The sequence below is a fragment of the Podospora pseudopauciseta genome, chromosome 1, assembly GCF_035222475.1.
Source record: "Podospora pseudopauciseta strain CBS 411.78 chromosome 1, whole genome shotgun sequence".
Lineage (NCBI taxonomy): Eukaryota > Fungi > Ascomycota > Sordariomycetes > Sordariales > Podosporaceae > Podospora > Podospora pseudopauciseta.
This window is the reverse complement of record NC_085892.1, coordinates 6,717,218-6,730,365: the sequence shown is the minus strand read 5'-3', so window position 1 is coordinate 6,730,365 and position 13,148 is coordinate 6,717,218. Positions and strand designations below refer to the sequence as shown.

Sequence of the window (13,148 nt, the reverse complement as noted above, 5' to 3'; positions counted from 1 at the left end):
GCCCTTTCCTGAGAGGCGGAGGCAGTGTGAGCTGATTTTGGCCAGCATCGTGCAGCTGGTTAAGCCAAGCGCGGCCCTTGCGTACGACTCAAGCGACTCGTTGATCTGGAGCAGGAGTTCTGGGGGTAGCTTCTCGATGCGATTGAGGGTGTGCGTAGTCGTCGGCTCTGGCGAGATGCTCTCCCTTACACCGTGACTTGAGATCATTGCGGCTGGAAGGGTTTTAGACCTTACGCCTTTCGGCTGGCGGTCCGCCCATAGTTTTCTTTTGGATGGTGTAGGATACATATGATCAGGAAAATAGGCAAGACTTGAAGAAGCCCCAGATGTGAAACTCATGAGCTCTGCATAGAATGGTTGGTCGGTAACGAGATGAAAAGTCGGTAGAAACGTTGAGAAAAACGTCGAGGGAAACTTGAAGGTGGAGGAGAAGGTCGAAAAAAAGGTCAGGAAAACCTAGATCGAAGAAAAGGACGTAAAAGCTTGAGGAAAGGGTTGCAGAAAAGGTTGCGAGAGGGCGATGAAAAGAAAAGAAAAGAAAAGAAAAGGTGAAAAGGTGGGTGAAGGGTCCGACAGCAAACTTGACCTGCTGCCAACGCCATCACTTATAAATACATCAAATTACAGCAAATGAATAGGGCCCATTCCAGTTGGCTTATAGGCCCCATCTTTTTCACATCCTGTCAATAACAGCAGTGGTCTGTGTATCCTGAGCCACAGCCTGAGCTTGCTCTCGAGGCGACGCTCCTGTAGCAATGACGGCTCTTCCTTCATTTTCATCGCAATGGCCACCAGACGACTGAGATCTTAATGTGGCACTGATCTTCCGCTCGACACCCATTTACTTCTTCTTTTCCATGAGTCTCATTCATTCATTTTTTTTTCGTCCCACAAGCTCTCCCTCAGTTCTGGCGCTCAACATCCATTTCAAATTCAAGTAACAGTCTAGGTACTCACCACACTGGTCGACTGGGACTAGCACATTGATCCAGTATCTCCGACTTCTTCTTGCGACTTTCATCTCTAAGGAGGAAAACGATGACCGTCATGACGCCCAACAGGAAGTTCGGACTCATCAAGCTGCTTTAGGAACTGGTCCACATTATTGCTGAGAAGCTCAGCATGCTGGATTTGGCCAGGTTACCTACCTAGTCACCGTTTGCGGGAACCACCCGATTCTCGTCGAACAGCTCTACAAGCTCGAAATCAAAGACGTATCTAAAGAATCGAGGTGCGTCTTTTGAGCTCCTTACTGGCGGGTATCGCGAAAAACGACGGATTTATCATTTGATGAACCTCCCCACGGATACCGGGCAAATCAGAAACTGGAAGAAAACTTTGCCACCGACGTCTGTATGCGAAGTTTACGATCTCGCCCAGGTTCTCATCCGCGCGGGTGCACCCTGGGCTCCTTGGACAGACGATCCCTCTGTGCTCTTTCACCAGAACTCCAAGGAGCAACTTTCACTGTCGCCCTGTCAGACTGCGGTTGAAGTAGACCCATCAACCTCTCTCAAGTTGTCTCCCCTTGAAATCGTTTCATCACACCCCAAGGACGATGAATTTCTCGAAAATCAATGGGACCTCTTCTTGACAATGATGGAAGAGGGAGGCGTGGAATCACCCAACAGGGGCACTTCCCTGAGGACTATCCGAGCTAGATTTCAGCAGACTCTCAAACTGGAGGGGGCTGACGTATGTTGACATTGTCTGAACATGGGTGCGTTCATCCAATCAAAGTCGACTTTACTCCAAGGCGAGGCCCCTATTTGACCCAACAAAAAAAGCAGCAATTCGGTCCGAGGAAAAATAGAAGAATGGCCACGGCGGAATTGGAAGTGAGCCTGATGTGATGGCGATGGCTGCTGGGCACGTTCTGGAGAAAGTTTGGAACCTTGATGCTAGTGGTTCAGCCCATCGCTCTCTCCGTCGCCACTCGCCAATGGCCTGGCCAGGTTGCGGACAGTCGTCTCCGGGAAGATGCCGGTAGTGCTTGTTACACTGGCAGGGTCGATCTCCCGGCTTTGTGACCTTATACCCGTGAATTTTGCAACGCCTTCTTTGCCACCGTGGTCTACACAAAAGAGCTGCCACGATATCCAGCCAAAAAGTACCATTTACGGGGGCCGTTTGGGGATACATGACTTTATCGAGCACATCGCACATACACCTTTAACACATTCTGCCACCGGGTCGTGGAAACCGCCCTCAACATTCCAATGGCGTCGGCATTTGAACTCGACGGGCCAGTATTCCATACAGCACCCACCCGCGAGCTTCCAATTCGTGCATCAAGTCTTCCAGAAGAAGAAACTGGGGCGGACCGACGAGCCTATGGCCATAATCTCCATACTCATAGCCCTATGAGCACAAGCAGACTGTCTGACGACTCCTCAGCGCTATCCATCGCCACGGAAGTTTCCCATGATCAATCCTTTTCATATGGTATGGAAAAGGGGTTCTGGAGGGTACGTCCATCCTGAGCAGCTGTTGCCCGGTCTTCTTATTGATATGTAGCATAGATTCGTCAAGGAGCACAAGAACTGCTTCGCTTCGCTGAATTATACAGCCAATACCGAGCTTCCCAGATGACACCAGCCGACGATTCGTTCGTCCTCCATGCGCTGCCGAAACAGATTGACCTCGTGTCGATGACCCAACTATCATGGGGTTTGCTCCATGCTGTTGGCGACATCAACGTCCACAGCCGCAAGGCAACCGAAACCCTTGAGTGGATGCACGAAGACGACAAGCCGTCAAATGCGAAGAGGCGGAAACGGTCAAGGAGACGAGATGTAAGTGTCGCCAGTCCCTCTACCTTGTGGATTCAGGATGAATGCTGACTCGAGGAAACCGACAGAGCGACATCAGCACGACAGCTTGCAAAAAGTGTGGTGTGATGGATAGCCCTCGATGGCGAACAGGGCCTGCTGGGCCAGCAACGCTTTGCAATGTGTGCGGGCTGCTGTATGCAAAGCGCAGCCGGAGGCATGGGTCTGGTTCTGAATCCCAGTCGGCAGCTCGATGACATTTGCATGATGCCTGACTGCGCGCTGTTTCAGAGTCGCTGACAGCACCATCTCGAACGTCTAGCAAAACGGTTCGGCGGGCAGTGATGGGTTAAAACAGATAAGAGAGGAAGGATGTGTCGTCGGGTGCAAGGCCATTCTCGGCCAAGCCTCCCTAGCGCCGCACTTGTAGGGGCGGAGATCGGGGCATGGATTGTGTCCGGATATCCTGCCAGTGATCGTTCACAAAACCAAGCACCAAACGCCTCGAAGATGGAACGTTTTATACTTAGAGATCCGAGAACATGCCGACGGCCCGGAGTGGCGCTCATAGTTGTAGTTGTAGTCAGGTTATGTAGTAGTTTGGATCACCAATAGTGTTCGGGTGCAAATAAAGTTCTCACTTGTACCGGAGATCCAGGACAGATGGAAGAACCGCTGCAACTTTCGATCACCAATGCCCAGGAGTTGGTGCAGAGTCGGGTCCCGAAAGCCCGACGGGGTGGATCCATCGTGCAATCGAATCCCCGTCCGCCCGTTGCAAAGGTACTCTCCTCTTTAGATCCCGAAGCAAAAGTACTGATCATGAAACGGAAACAGCCGATATACACCTTAAATTGATTCTCTCCACCAGCCAATCACCATCCGAGGGCCGCTGGATGAAAGCTTTTGTCTAAAGCATGTCATGGTTTGTTTGTGTGAACTTCCGTCTCTAACCTGTACGTGTACACATAACTACCAGTACGCGGAAACCTGCCTGCTTTGTCAATGTGTCGTCATTGACATATCCCGACTGGGTTCTGCCGCCGAGATGTTTATCGGGCGGGATAGTGCCCGATATGGGTGTGGAATTCCAAGGCATTTTCTCGTTTAGTGTCTCCTTAGCCCCCGTGCTGTAACATCGAGATGCCACCCTTGTGCCGAATTGTTTCCGACATATCCGCCATGACCAACGACGGTCGCCGGCCGGGTGAAGTTTTCGGGCTCGGGTTGCTGCTGGAGGGGGCCAAGGGGACGTGTGGTGGTGCCGGTGGCCTTGGGATTTCTAGGCGATGTGGTAGCCCCCTCCAACAAGAGCAGCATCTTTCCTCATGCCATGGAAACCCCCCTTGGTATCGACTAGACATGCGGCCGGAGCAACTGCCCAGCCGGTGTCTGCCTTCAGCAAATCCTCACGCGACACTGGAGACTGAAGAGTCAGGATGTGGGGTTTTATTACGCTTCTGGATGAAAACAGGTGGATTCTTCCTGCGAGATAGCAAGGGCTGTGCTTGGAGGTCAGTGGCATCCAAGCTGAATCCCGCCTTGGTGTCGAACTCTGTCAGGGGCTAGCCATACGGGAAGCCGCCCTACCGCGGCATGTCGGACGTGGAGATCTCCAGAGACCCAGGGAAAAGTCACAAACTGAAGGGGTTTTTTTTTCTTGGTGTCAGGGGGTGGTCGTCTGTTAAAACCGAGCCCCCGGGACCTCAGCGGAGAGCTTGTCAAGTTCTCGGTCTGCACTCTGCATATCGGTCTGAAGCTCCTCCCTCTGCCTGTGACGAAGCCACTTCTGGGCTCGCCTGTCTGGCACTTTTCCTTTTGAGAAACACCCGGTCTCTGACCACTTCGCTCCTTCACCAAGATGGCGATCGGGGCCATTTTGGAACCACTCATTGTGGTCAGTCTGTTGACATTTGGTACCATTGTCAACCGCAACAAGTCGGCCACTTTCTCTCCATCACCATACAGATCATCCAGGCCCGTGCCTTGGCAACATCTCAAGTACGACAAGGACCCCGACTACGATGAGCTGGAATCGGGACGGCCCAGCACAGACGACGAAAATGCCCTTTTGCGGTCACCAGTCAGCGAATCCAGCATCGGCTCCGACGGCACCTTGACCGACGAATCGAACTCACCATGGCGGAAGCGCCAGCTGAAGGTCTTCAGGTGGGAGCGTGAGGTCACAACGCCGAATACCGCCATCTTCAAGGACCGTTTCCTCAGTCGCGTGCTTCAGCGTCTTCCCTTTTTGGCCGAGGTCTGGTACTGGGCTCTGATCTACTGGGTCTACCAGCTTGGAAGAGCTTTCACAGCCGTCACTCTGCAAGAGTCAACAGTCGACACCGCTCGCGAGCATGCCCTCCAGGTTATTCACATGGAACAGCGACTGGGCATTTTCATTGAGCCTGCCGTGCAAGGTTGGTTTCTTCAGCGACCCGAGCTTATGCGATGGACGAACAAGACATACTCGTTCATCCACATTCCCGGCACGATCCTTTACCTGATCGTCCTCTACTATGTCACGACAGCCCGTCCCAGACAGAAGATTCAGGAGGAGAACGGAGGTCGCCCGATTAGTGGAAACTGGAGAAAGTTGGCCCCCCGATTCGGACCTGATACCTATGAGAAGAGGAGGAGGACCATGGCCTTCTGCAACCTGTTGGCCTTCATCGTATTTACTTTCTGGCCTTGCATGCCACCGAGACTGCTCAGCGACCCAAACTACACTGGCGAGTTTGCCAAGGAGGCGAAGAGCTATGGCTTTGTTGACACTGTCCACGGCGCCGATGGTGACAGCAGTGTGTGGACCACCAACCGCTTCTGCAATCAATATGGTGAGTTCCCAACGTGTTATTCCTCTCGCCTGTGAGAAAATCCACTGACTTGACTAGCCGCCATGCCTTCTCTTCACTTCGGCTACTCCTTCCTTGTTGGACTCACCATCGCCACCGTTCCCCTCAGACGCTCTGGAAAGCTTGGGTGGAAGAGACTGGCCATTGTTGCCATCGGCATGATCTATCCTGGCATTATCCTGACTGCCATTGTTGCTACCGCCAACCATTTCATCCTAGACGCCGTTGCCGGTGCCATTGCCTGCCTTCTTGCCTGGAAGTTCAACGGTCTGCTCCTCAACCTCCTGCCAGTCGAGGACTACTTTTTGAGGGCTGTCAGGATAGCCAAGCCTTGAGCATGGATTGAAGAACTTGGAGTTCAGCGTTGGCACAATGGGGCTTGGGATACCTTCCGACCGATCAGCAGTTGGATTCCATCTATACAGTACACCGAACTAATCACCCCGAATACCAAGTACCAGCATATTGGATGACTTGGTGGTCAAAGACAACCATAGTATTATTAATACATATACACTTGATACCCCCCCTCCCTTACCAAATCCCCTCTGCCCCTCCGGTTCTTCAAAGACTCATTCTTCTCTGTTTCTTGTTCAGCCCCCGAGCTGCTGTTTTCATCATCATTCTGATTGATGTCTTTATCGGCCTCCGCAATGCTTTGATGACTCTATTCATGATCCTGCTTCTCGTTACTTCCTGGGGATTTACACGGGGTGCCAGCGGAATACCAATTGCAGTTTCTAGTCAATTTAAACTTGTTCTTTGCCAGAGATTCAACCCTTGCTCGATGGCGAGCTGTCTGCTGACCAAGGATGAGATTCATCTTCTGGGTCCATATTCCAGGTTGGCCACTCAAGTTGGGGCTAGATAGAGGCTCGTGGGAAGCGGGATTTGCACATGAGAAGGTTTGAATAGGAAATGTTGAAGAACACGAAGATGTCAAGTCGTCTTGAGCGGTTGGCCAAGGGATGTTTTTGTTTGTCCAGTGGTGGGACATGCAAGCGGGACAAACTTGTTGATATGATGTCAGGCCTGGGAGCTGTCCCAAAAATAGGAACAGGCTTGCGACCTGTGCCCATGCCCTTGATAAATGAAACCACAAACTACTCGCACGGATGAAACCACCCATTTATGCAGTTAGATCGTGCGTTGCATCCGGCCCGGTCCGGCGCCGGTAAACTTTCGGCTGGTGTCCCTCTCCGGGGGCTTGGTACGGATCTCACCCGGAGCCCCCTTTGGTAATCACAGATAGATTCACAACCTCAGGGGTTAGGCAGCAAAAGCTCTGCTGGACTATTGGTTTCAAGGAGATGAGTCATCGGATGCTGAATAATCCGGCAGCTGGCTTTGGTTGTGGACAGTACCGTATCTGACGTTGTATCTGTTGGTTTTCCAGCCCCATACCAGAACACCACAACGGCTCTGTTAAAACCTTGCACGGAAAAGACAACCAAGAGATGAAACCATACCGCGAATGCCGTATTGCACTCAGCTCTCGAGACCGAACGCCAAGCCTGTTGAATCTGCAGTGGGTGGATAATCGATCAGTGACAATCCACTGAACCAAATTGGCAAACAGAGCAGAGACGCGCAAGCTCTGTGAAAGACGTCAACTCTGTGGCGGTTCATTTGGACTGCCTGCCTTTGGTCTTGCCTCTCGAGAAGGACGAGTTGAGGACAGAGGTAGCTATGTGTGACAAAAGCTCAATCAATACAGAGGTGATAGGCGTTGCGGCTGTAGGTTGAAGGCGCTGCCATTAATTGCGGGGACGATTGCACAGTTGGGCGGGGAAGTTTGATGGTGTGGGTCGCAACTACTGCACAATACCTGATTGGCCAGCCTTTAAGAGGCAGCCGCAGCTGGTGACTCCAGTGACGACCTTCCAACACTACCACCACTCTTTTCGTATTCCAACACAGATGCCTGCGATTTACATAGGCAACAGCATGGAGACTTAAAAGGAAGCCAGCTGCTATAAAGCCGGCTTCTTCTTCCCACTTGCTCTCTGACACTTTCTCACATTCATCACAACTCCAACCCCATCAATCAACACCTGAGCCCTTGCTTTTCACCCATTCACAGGTTACCTTGCCAGGCTTCACAGGATTTCGCCATGTCTCTGTTTGGGAGCCAGCAATGGCAGATGGACCAGCAGAATCCCATTACTCACGTGTGTGGATTCTATCATACCTTTCATGACAGACCTGGCCGACGGTTTCTGGCACCCCTTTCGATCAACGCCCATGCCACCATTATCGCCTCCACCAGTCGGACTACTCTTACCCAGACTTTTCGATCGCCCTCGTCCCCGGTCAAGGAACTGAAATATGCGTTTCCTCTCTATGAAGGCGTTTCAGTTGTGGGTTTTGTCTGCACCGTCAACAACGACCGCGTCATCCACGGAGTCGTCCAAGAACGCTCTGAGGCACGCCAGACCTACGACGACGCCGTAGCTCAAGGCCAGGTCGCCGGTCTGCTAGAGCAGTCGTTCGAGGCCAGTGACGTCTTCACCACCACTATTGGCAACATACCAGCCGATGCAAGCCTCAAGGTCGAGATCACATACCTGGGTGAACTGAAGCACGACGCTCAAGTTGACGGAATCCGCTTCACAATCCCAACCAGCATAGCACCCCGCTATGGCAGCTACCCTGGTGATCTGCTCCGAAGCACCCAGTTTGGTGCAACAAAAGGGATCAGCATCACAGTTGATGCCGAGATGCCCAGTGGTTCCCAAATCAAAAGTGTCCAGTCCCCGTCCCACCCCATTGCCGTTGCCGTTGGCAACACTTCGGTTGGCGCCGCAAAGGGTGCCGAGATGTCTCTCCAAAAAGCTTCAGCAACTCTCTCCCTGGGCACTTCCGAGCTGGACAAAGACTTCATTCTCCATGTGGTGGCCACCAACACCGCCAACCCTGTCGCTGTGCTTGAGACCCACCCCACCATGCCCAATCACCGAGCCCTGATGGCGACGCTTGTGCCCAAGTTCAATCTTCCTTCTTCGAAGCCTGAGATTGTGTTTGTCTGTGATCGTTCCGGATCCATGGGTGACGGCAAGAGAATTCCGAACCTCCAGACCGCTTTACATCTGTTTCTGAAGTCTTTGCCGCTTGGTGTCAAGTTCAATATTTGCTCTTTCGGCTCCCATTGGGACTTCATGTTTCCGGAGGGCTCCCGTACTTACGATGCCAGTAGCTTGGCCCATGCCACCCAGTATGTCAACAGCATCTCGGCCAACTATGGTGGTACCGAGATGCGCATGCCCCTGCAGGACACCTTTAAGAGGCGGTACAAAGATATGGATCTTGAAGTGTTCATGCTGACTGATGGTGAGATCTGGGACCAACAGCAAGTCTTCGGGATGATCAACACGCATGTGGCGGAGAGCGAAGGTGCAATCCGTGTCTTTTCTCTGGGTATCGGCAATGATGTGAGCCATGCTCTTATTGAAGGGATCGCGCAGGCGGGCAACGGGTTCTCACAGTCGGTGGCCGATGACGAAAGCATGAATAGCAAAGTTATCAGGATGCTCAAAGCTTCGTTGACGCCTCATGTGAAGGACTACACCCTGGAGATCAAGTATGGTAAAGAGGATGAGTCAGGCTCTACGACTGTTGACGACGATTTTGAGCTTGTTGAGAGGGTTCAAGATGCCCTTGTCATTGATGTGGGTGAAGTTGACTCGGAGAAGACACGACCAGAGCAAGCGCCCGAGCAAGCGCTAAAGCAACCGATTTCCCTGTTTGATGAGGCGGCTGACTTTGACACTGAGACGACGGAACCGGGGCTCGACACCTCTGCTGGTGGGAAGTATTCTCACGTGCCCAAGGTCGCAGAGCCCAAGATACTCCAGGCTCCCTTCGTCATCCCTCCCCTGTTTCCGTTCTCGAGAACGTCAGTCTACCTGCTTTTGTCCCCGGAGGCTAGCCGCAGGACTCCCAAATCAGTGGTCCTTCGCGGCACCTGTCCTAGTGGCCCACTCGAGCTTGAGATTCCTGTGACTGTTCTTGCTGAGCCCGGAGAGACAATCCATCAGCTCGCTGCTCGCAAGGCAGTCAGAGAACTTGAAGAAGGTCGCGGTTGGATCTACCACGCCAAGGACTCCAAGGAGAAGGATGCTGCCCTTCTTCGTACCAAGCACTTTGGTCGCTTCTCTGACATGGTGGAACGTGAGGCTGTCCGGCTCGGGGTCGAGTATCAGGTTGGAGGCAAGTGGTGCAGTTTTGTAGCGGTAGAGAAGGACCAGGATGTAAACATGTCTCGAGACTTGACCGCGCAAGCAGAACACAATGTGCGGCAGGGTGGCCAATTCCATCAAGCGCTTTATCAACAACAACATCTTCGACGGGCGATGACAAAGTCAGCATCTCCTTTTGGTCAGCAATTCCAAGCTACCGCAAGCACTCAGCCATTCCAACAAGCCCAACGAGCCCAAGGTCTTGCAAGCGCTCAGTACAGCGGCTCGGGAGGAGGCGGCTTTGGTGCACAAGCCAAGGCTATGTCGGGTGGCCTCTTCGGAGCCGCCATGCATCCAGCTGGTGGATTGTTCGGAAGCTCATCACCATCCGGAGGAGGACTATTCGGCAACGCCTCGGCCCCTCCCCCACCTCCGCCCTCTGGAGGTGCACTCTTCGGAGCGTGCGCTCCTGCTCCGTCTGCTCCGGCTCCCCTGTTCGGATCTGCAGCACCACCTCCCCCGGCTCCAGGAGGGCTCTTTGGCACAACAGCTTTCGGCAGCGCCTCGTCTGCCCTACCAGCATCGTATCTCTTTGGATCCACCGGAAGCAAACCCTCACCTTTCGGATCACCTGCGCCCCAGGCCAGCCCTGCGAAGCCGTCTGTGGCACCCTACCGATGGACCCCCGCCTCCAGTGCCGACAAAGGGCCAACGGTTTACATCACGCCGGAGCAGCTAGCGCAATACGAGCAGGAGATGAACCAGGCAGCTACGATGCCTCTTCCCGACGAGGACGACATCGGCGACGAGGGGGCCCCGATGGCACAAGCGTCGGCCCAGGGAAAAAAATCAAGCTCGGACAAATTGGAAGCCATCGTGGCGCTGCAGCAGTTTTCAGGACAGTGGGAAGGGACAGAGGAGTTGTTGACGCTTCTTGGGCTGGACAAACAGGCGGTGACAGCAAAAATTAAGGATTTGGGGTTGATGGACAAGGGGGATGACGTGATTGCTACGGCGTTGGTATTGGCCTATTTGCAGACTCAGTTGGGTGAGAGGAAGGATGAGTGGGAGATGATGGCGGAGAAGGCTAAGCTTTGGCTGAAGGATCAGGGAGTGGATTTTGATGCGCTGCTGTGAAGTGGTGTGTGAGATGGGCTGGGTGGATTTCAACTACTGGGAGTCTCTGTGTTTGGAAATGGATGAAAGTGGATCCGGCCTCGTTTCGTCGTGTTTCATTCAAAGACACTTTGTTGGGTGGAATAATGGGCGATATGCTTCTGAATGAAAAGAAGAGATAGTTTCAACCATCACAAAAAAAAAAAAAAAAAAAAAAAAAAAAAAAAAAAAAAAAAGGTTAGATAGCTTCAATGACGACCATGGTTGTTCAATACTCTTTCCCCCCTGCCGTGCTGACAATCAAATCCAAATGTACCATGTTCAGTCTGCGTCTCCGTGTCTGGCTCGGCTTTTCAATCTACATGCCGAGATCACGCACGCCTGGTCCAGGACCACACTGCCTGCTGGGAACTTTGCTCTGACAGCCCAGCCGCGACGTCCGTAGTGTCTCCACCGTTGCACTGCAGCTATTCAGTCACAATCGACCGTCTCTCACCCACCATGACTGATCTCTCCGATGTGCTTTATCAGGAGAAAAAACCAATAAATGCGGGTAAGCATTAGGCCACCATGCAAGTGAGATCCAACGAGGAGCTGAGACGCAGGTGGCTGCATGATCGCTACCGCCGCACCTCGAACCTCTGTTTTGTTGGCTCGGGGTTCTGATGTTGGTGCCATGAAAAGGCTCATCAAGATAGGTGTCGAGAAGAAGCCCACACGAGTTGCCATTCTTGTTCGGGTACAGCAAAGCCAGAGAGGTATAAGGCTCGCTGGAAGCCTTTCAGGGCCTGGGGATTGTGTGTCATTTTGAAATGAAATAATAGCAACTAAGAATCAGGATGGTTCGGCTTGGTTTTGTCTGTGGCCTCCTGGCTGCTCTCAGCAGTGCGGTCCAAGGCTATCGTGACACCGAAGCATCCGACCTGACACCTCGCGGCGGTGGCAAGAAGGTTTGCCCGCCCTTGAACAGGGGCGGCTTCATCGTCAACTACTTCCAACTCTACCCCGAAAACGCCGACTGGGACGAGGAGAATTGTCTCCTCTGGATTGGGTACCACTTTGCACACAGACAAGGCTGTCCCACACCCATCGCTGACCTGTATGTAGCTGCCTCTGGAACGCCACGGTAGGCGTCTACGACCCCTACCGTGACAGAATGCTCGATGTCCTCTTCTTTCCCGGCATCTCCCTCACCCTGGCCCACATCGGCGGCGTCGCTCGCGATCCCTACTCGGGGCTGATCTCCATCCTCTCCAACTCTGGCAACCCCTGGGCAACCGGTGGAGCCGATGTAACCGGCGAACGCCAACTCATGAAATATGACCCCAAGAAGAAAAAGGTTCTCTGGGCGAGGAACATGACGGACATTTCCCGCGATCGATACGGCGGGTTTCAGGATGTGGAACATGATAAACGGGGGAACACCTACATTGTCGGGACTCACCCTGGGGTTATTATTCGCGTGGACAAGGATGGAAGAAAGCTTACAGAGTGGTATTTGCATCGGCCTTTGTCGCCGACGACGAGGAAGGGGTATAGCGGATTGGCTGTGGTGAAGGGGAGTGATATTATGCTGGCGAGCGATGGTGATGGAAAGTTGTACCGGTTTGATTTGAGGGAGGAGAGGGGGAGGCCGGTGAATGTGCCGCTGTTGGGCGAGGGCCTGCGCTTGAACTTGGATGCGATCTACCTGCCGCCAAAGTATGGGGGGAGTGTGCTGTTGGTGGCGGATTTGTTGGAGGGGATTCAGGTGCTAAGAAGTAAAGATAGGACGTGGAGGAAGGCGGAGAACTTGGGGACGATTTCGAAGCCTCCGACGTTGAACGGCCTGGTGATTGATGGGGCGGTTGTGGCTCCGGTGCAGATGGGCAGCAATTCTCTGTACATGGTCATTGGGAACATCGATCCTTTCATTCCGGGCATGGTTGCAGGTAATCGGACCCTGTTCCCGTTTCCCGACATCACGAATGCGGTGGAGGGGTTGCTGAGGAGGGGCTGAGGAGGTGATGCCATTTTCCCTGCAGCCCACTGGAATACTAGTATCACAATGTGCGCTTCGCATGGATTACGTTGGCGGCCCAGGACAGGCTTGGTCCTGTCACCAATACTAGTAATCATTTCTCGCATCCATGGTCTCTCATCTGACATGCTTCGTCGGTGGCATAAAAGGCAGCTGCCACATCAAACTAAACGAGAGCCTGGTCAGTTTCAGTTTCCTTCCGACCCTA

The 13,148-nt window shown here is 53.0% G+C and overlaps 4 protein-coding genes across 4 annotated transcripts; all 4 read left to right on the top strand.

The window, feature by feature from the left end:
• The first annotated feature begins 1,787 nt into the window (after positions 1–1,787).
• Positions 1,788–3,452, top strand: QC763_118400 (uncharacterized protein). Its single transcript, XM_062908425.1, has 3 exons — positions 1,788–2,468; positions 2,523–2,795; positions 2,861–3,452. The coding sequence occupies exons 1-3, from the start codon at positions 2,220–2,222 to the stop codon at positions 3,026–3,028; spliced, it is 690 nt and encodes a 229-aa protein (XP_062771530.1). The 5' UTR covers positions 1,788–2,219; the 3' UTR covers positions 3,029–3,452.
• Positions 3,453–4,019: 567 nt separating this feature from the next.
• Positions 4,020–6,156, top strand: QC763_118390 (uncharacterized protein). Its single transcript, XM_062908424.1, has 2 exons — positions 4,020–5,608; positions 5,666–6,156. The coding sequence occupies exons 1-2, from the start codon at positions 4,633–4,635 to the stop codon at positions 5,959–5,961; spliced, it is 1,272 nt and encodes a 423-aa protein (XP_062771529.1). The 5' UTR covers positions 4,020–4,632; the 3' UTR covers positions 5,962–6,156.
• Positions 6,157–7,740: 1,584 nt separating this feature from the next.
• Positions 7,741–10,941, top strand: QC763_118380 (uncharacterized protein; the record flags this gene model as incomplete). Its single annotated transcript, XM_062908423.1, has 1 exon — positions 7,741–10,941. One exon carries the CDS (start codon positions 7,741–7,743, stop codon positions 10,939–10,941), a length of 3,201 nt encoding a protein of 1,066 aa, XP_062771528.1.
• A 450-nt stretch (positions 10,942–11,391) lies between these two features.
• Positions 11,392–12,919, top strand: QC763_118370 (uncharacterized protein; the record flags this gene model as incomplete). The annotated part of the gene is made up of 2 exons (XM_062908422.1): positions 11,392–11,971; positions 12,028–12,919. The coding sequence occupies exons 1-2, from the start codon at positions 11,760–11,762 to the stop codon at positions 12,917–12,919; spliced, it is 1,104 nt and encodes a 367-aa protein (XP_062771527.1). The 5' UTR covers positions 11,392–11,759.
• Between the last annotated feature and the right edge of the window lie 229 nt (positions 12,920–13,148).

Bases quoted from the DNA above. Each gene is read 5' to 3' on its own strand.
- QC763_118400 (XM_062908425.1), top strand. From the start codon at position 2,220: ATGGCGTCGGCATTTGAACTCGACGGGCCAGTATTCCATACAGCACCC. The intron at 2,469-2,522 runs GTACGTCCATCC...TATGTAGCATAG, and splicing joins TGGAAAAGGGGTTCTGGAGG to ATTCGTCAAGGAGCACAAGA. The intron at 2,796-2,860 runs GTAAGTGTCGCC...GGAAACCGACAG, and splicing joins AACGGTCAAGGAGACGAGAT to AGCGACATCAGCACGACAGC.
- QC763_118390 (XM_062908424.1), top strand. From the start codon at position 4,633: ATGGCGATCGGGGCCATTTTGGAACCACTCATTGTGGTCAGTCTGTTG. The intron at 5,609-5,665 runs GTGAGTTCCCAA...TGACTTGACTAG, and splicing joins CCGCTTCTGCAATCAATATG to CCGCCATGCCTTCTCTTCAC.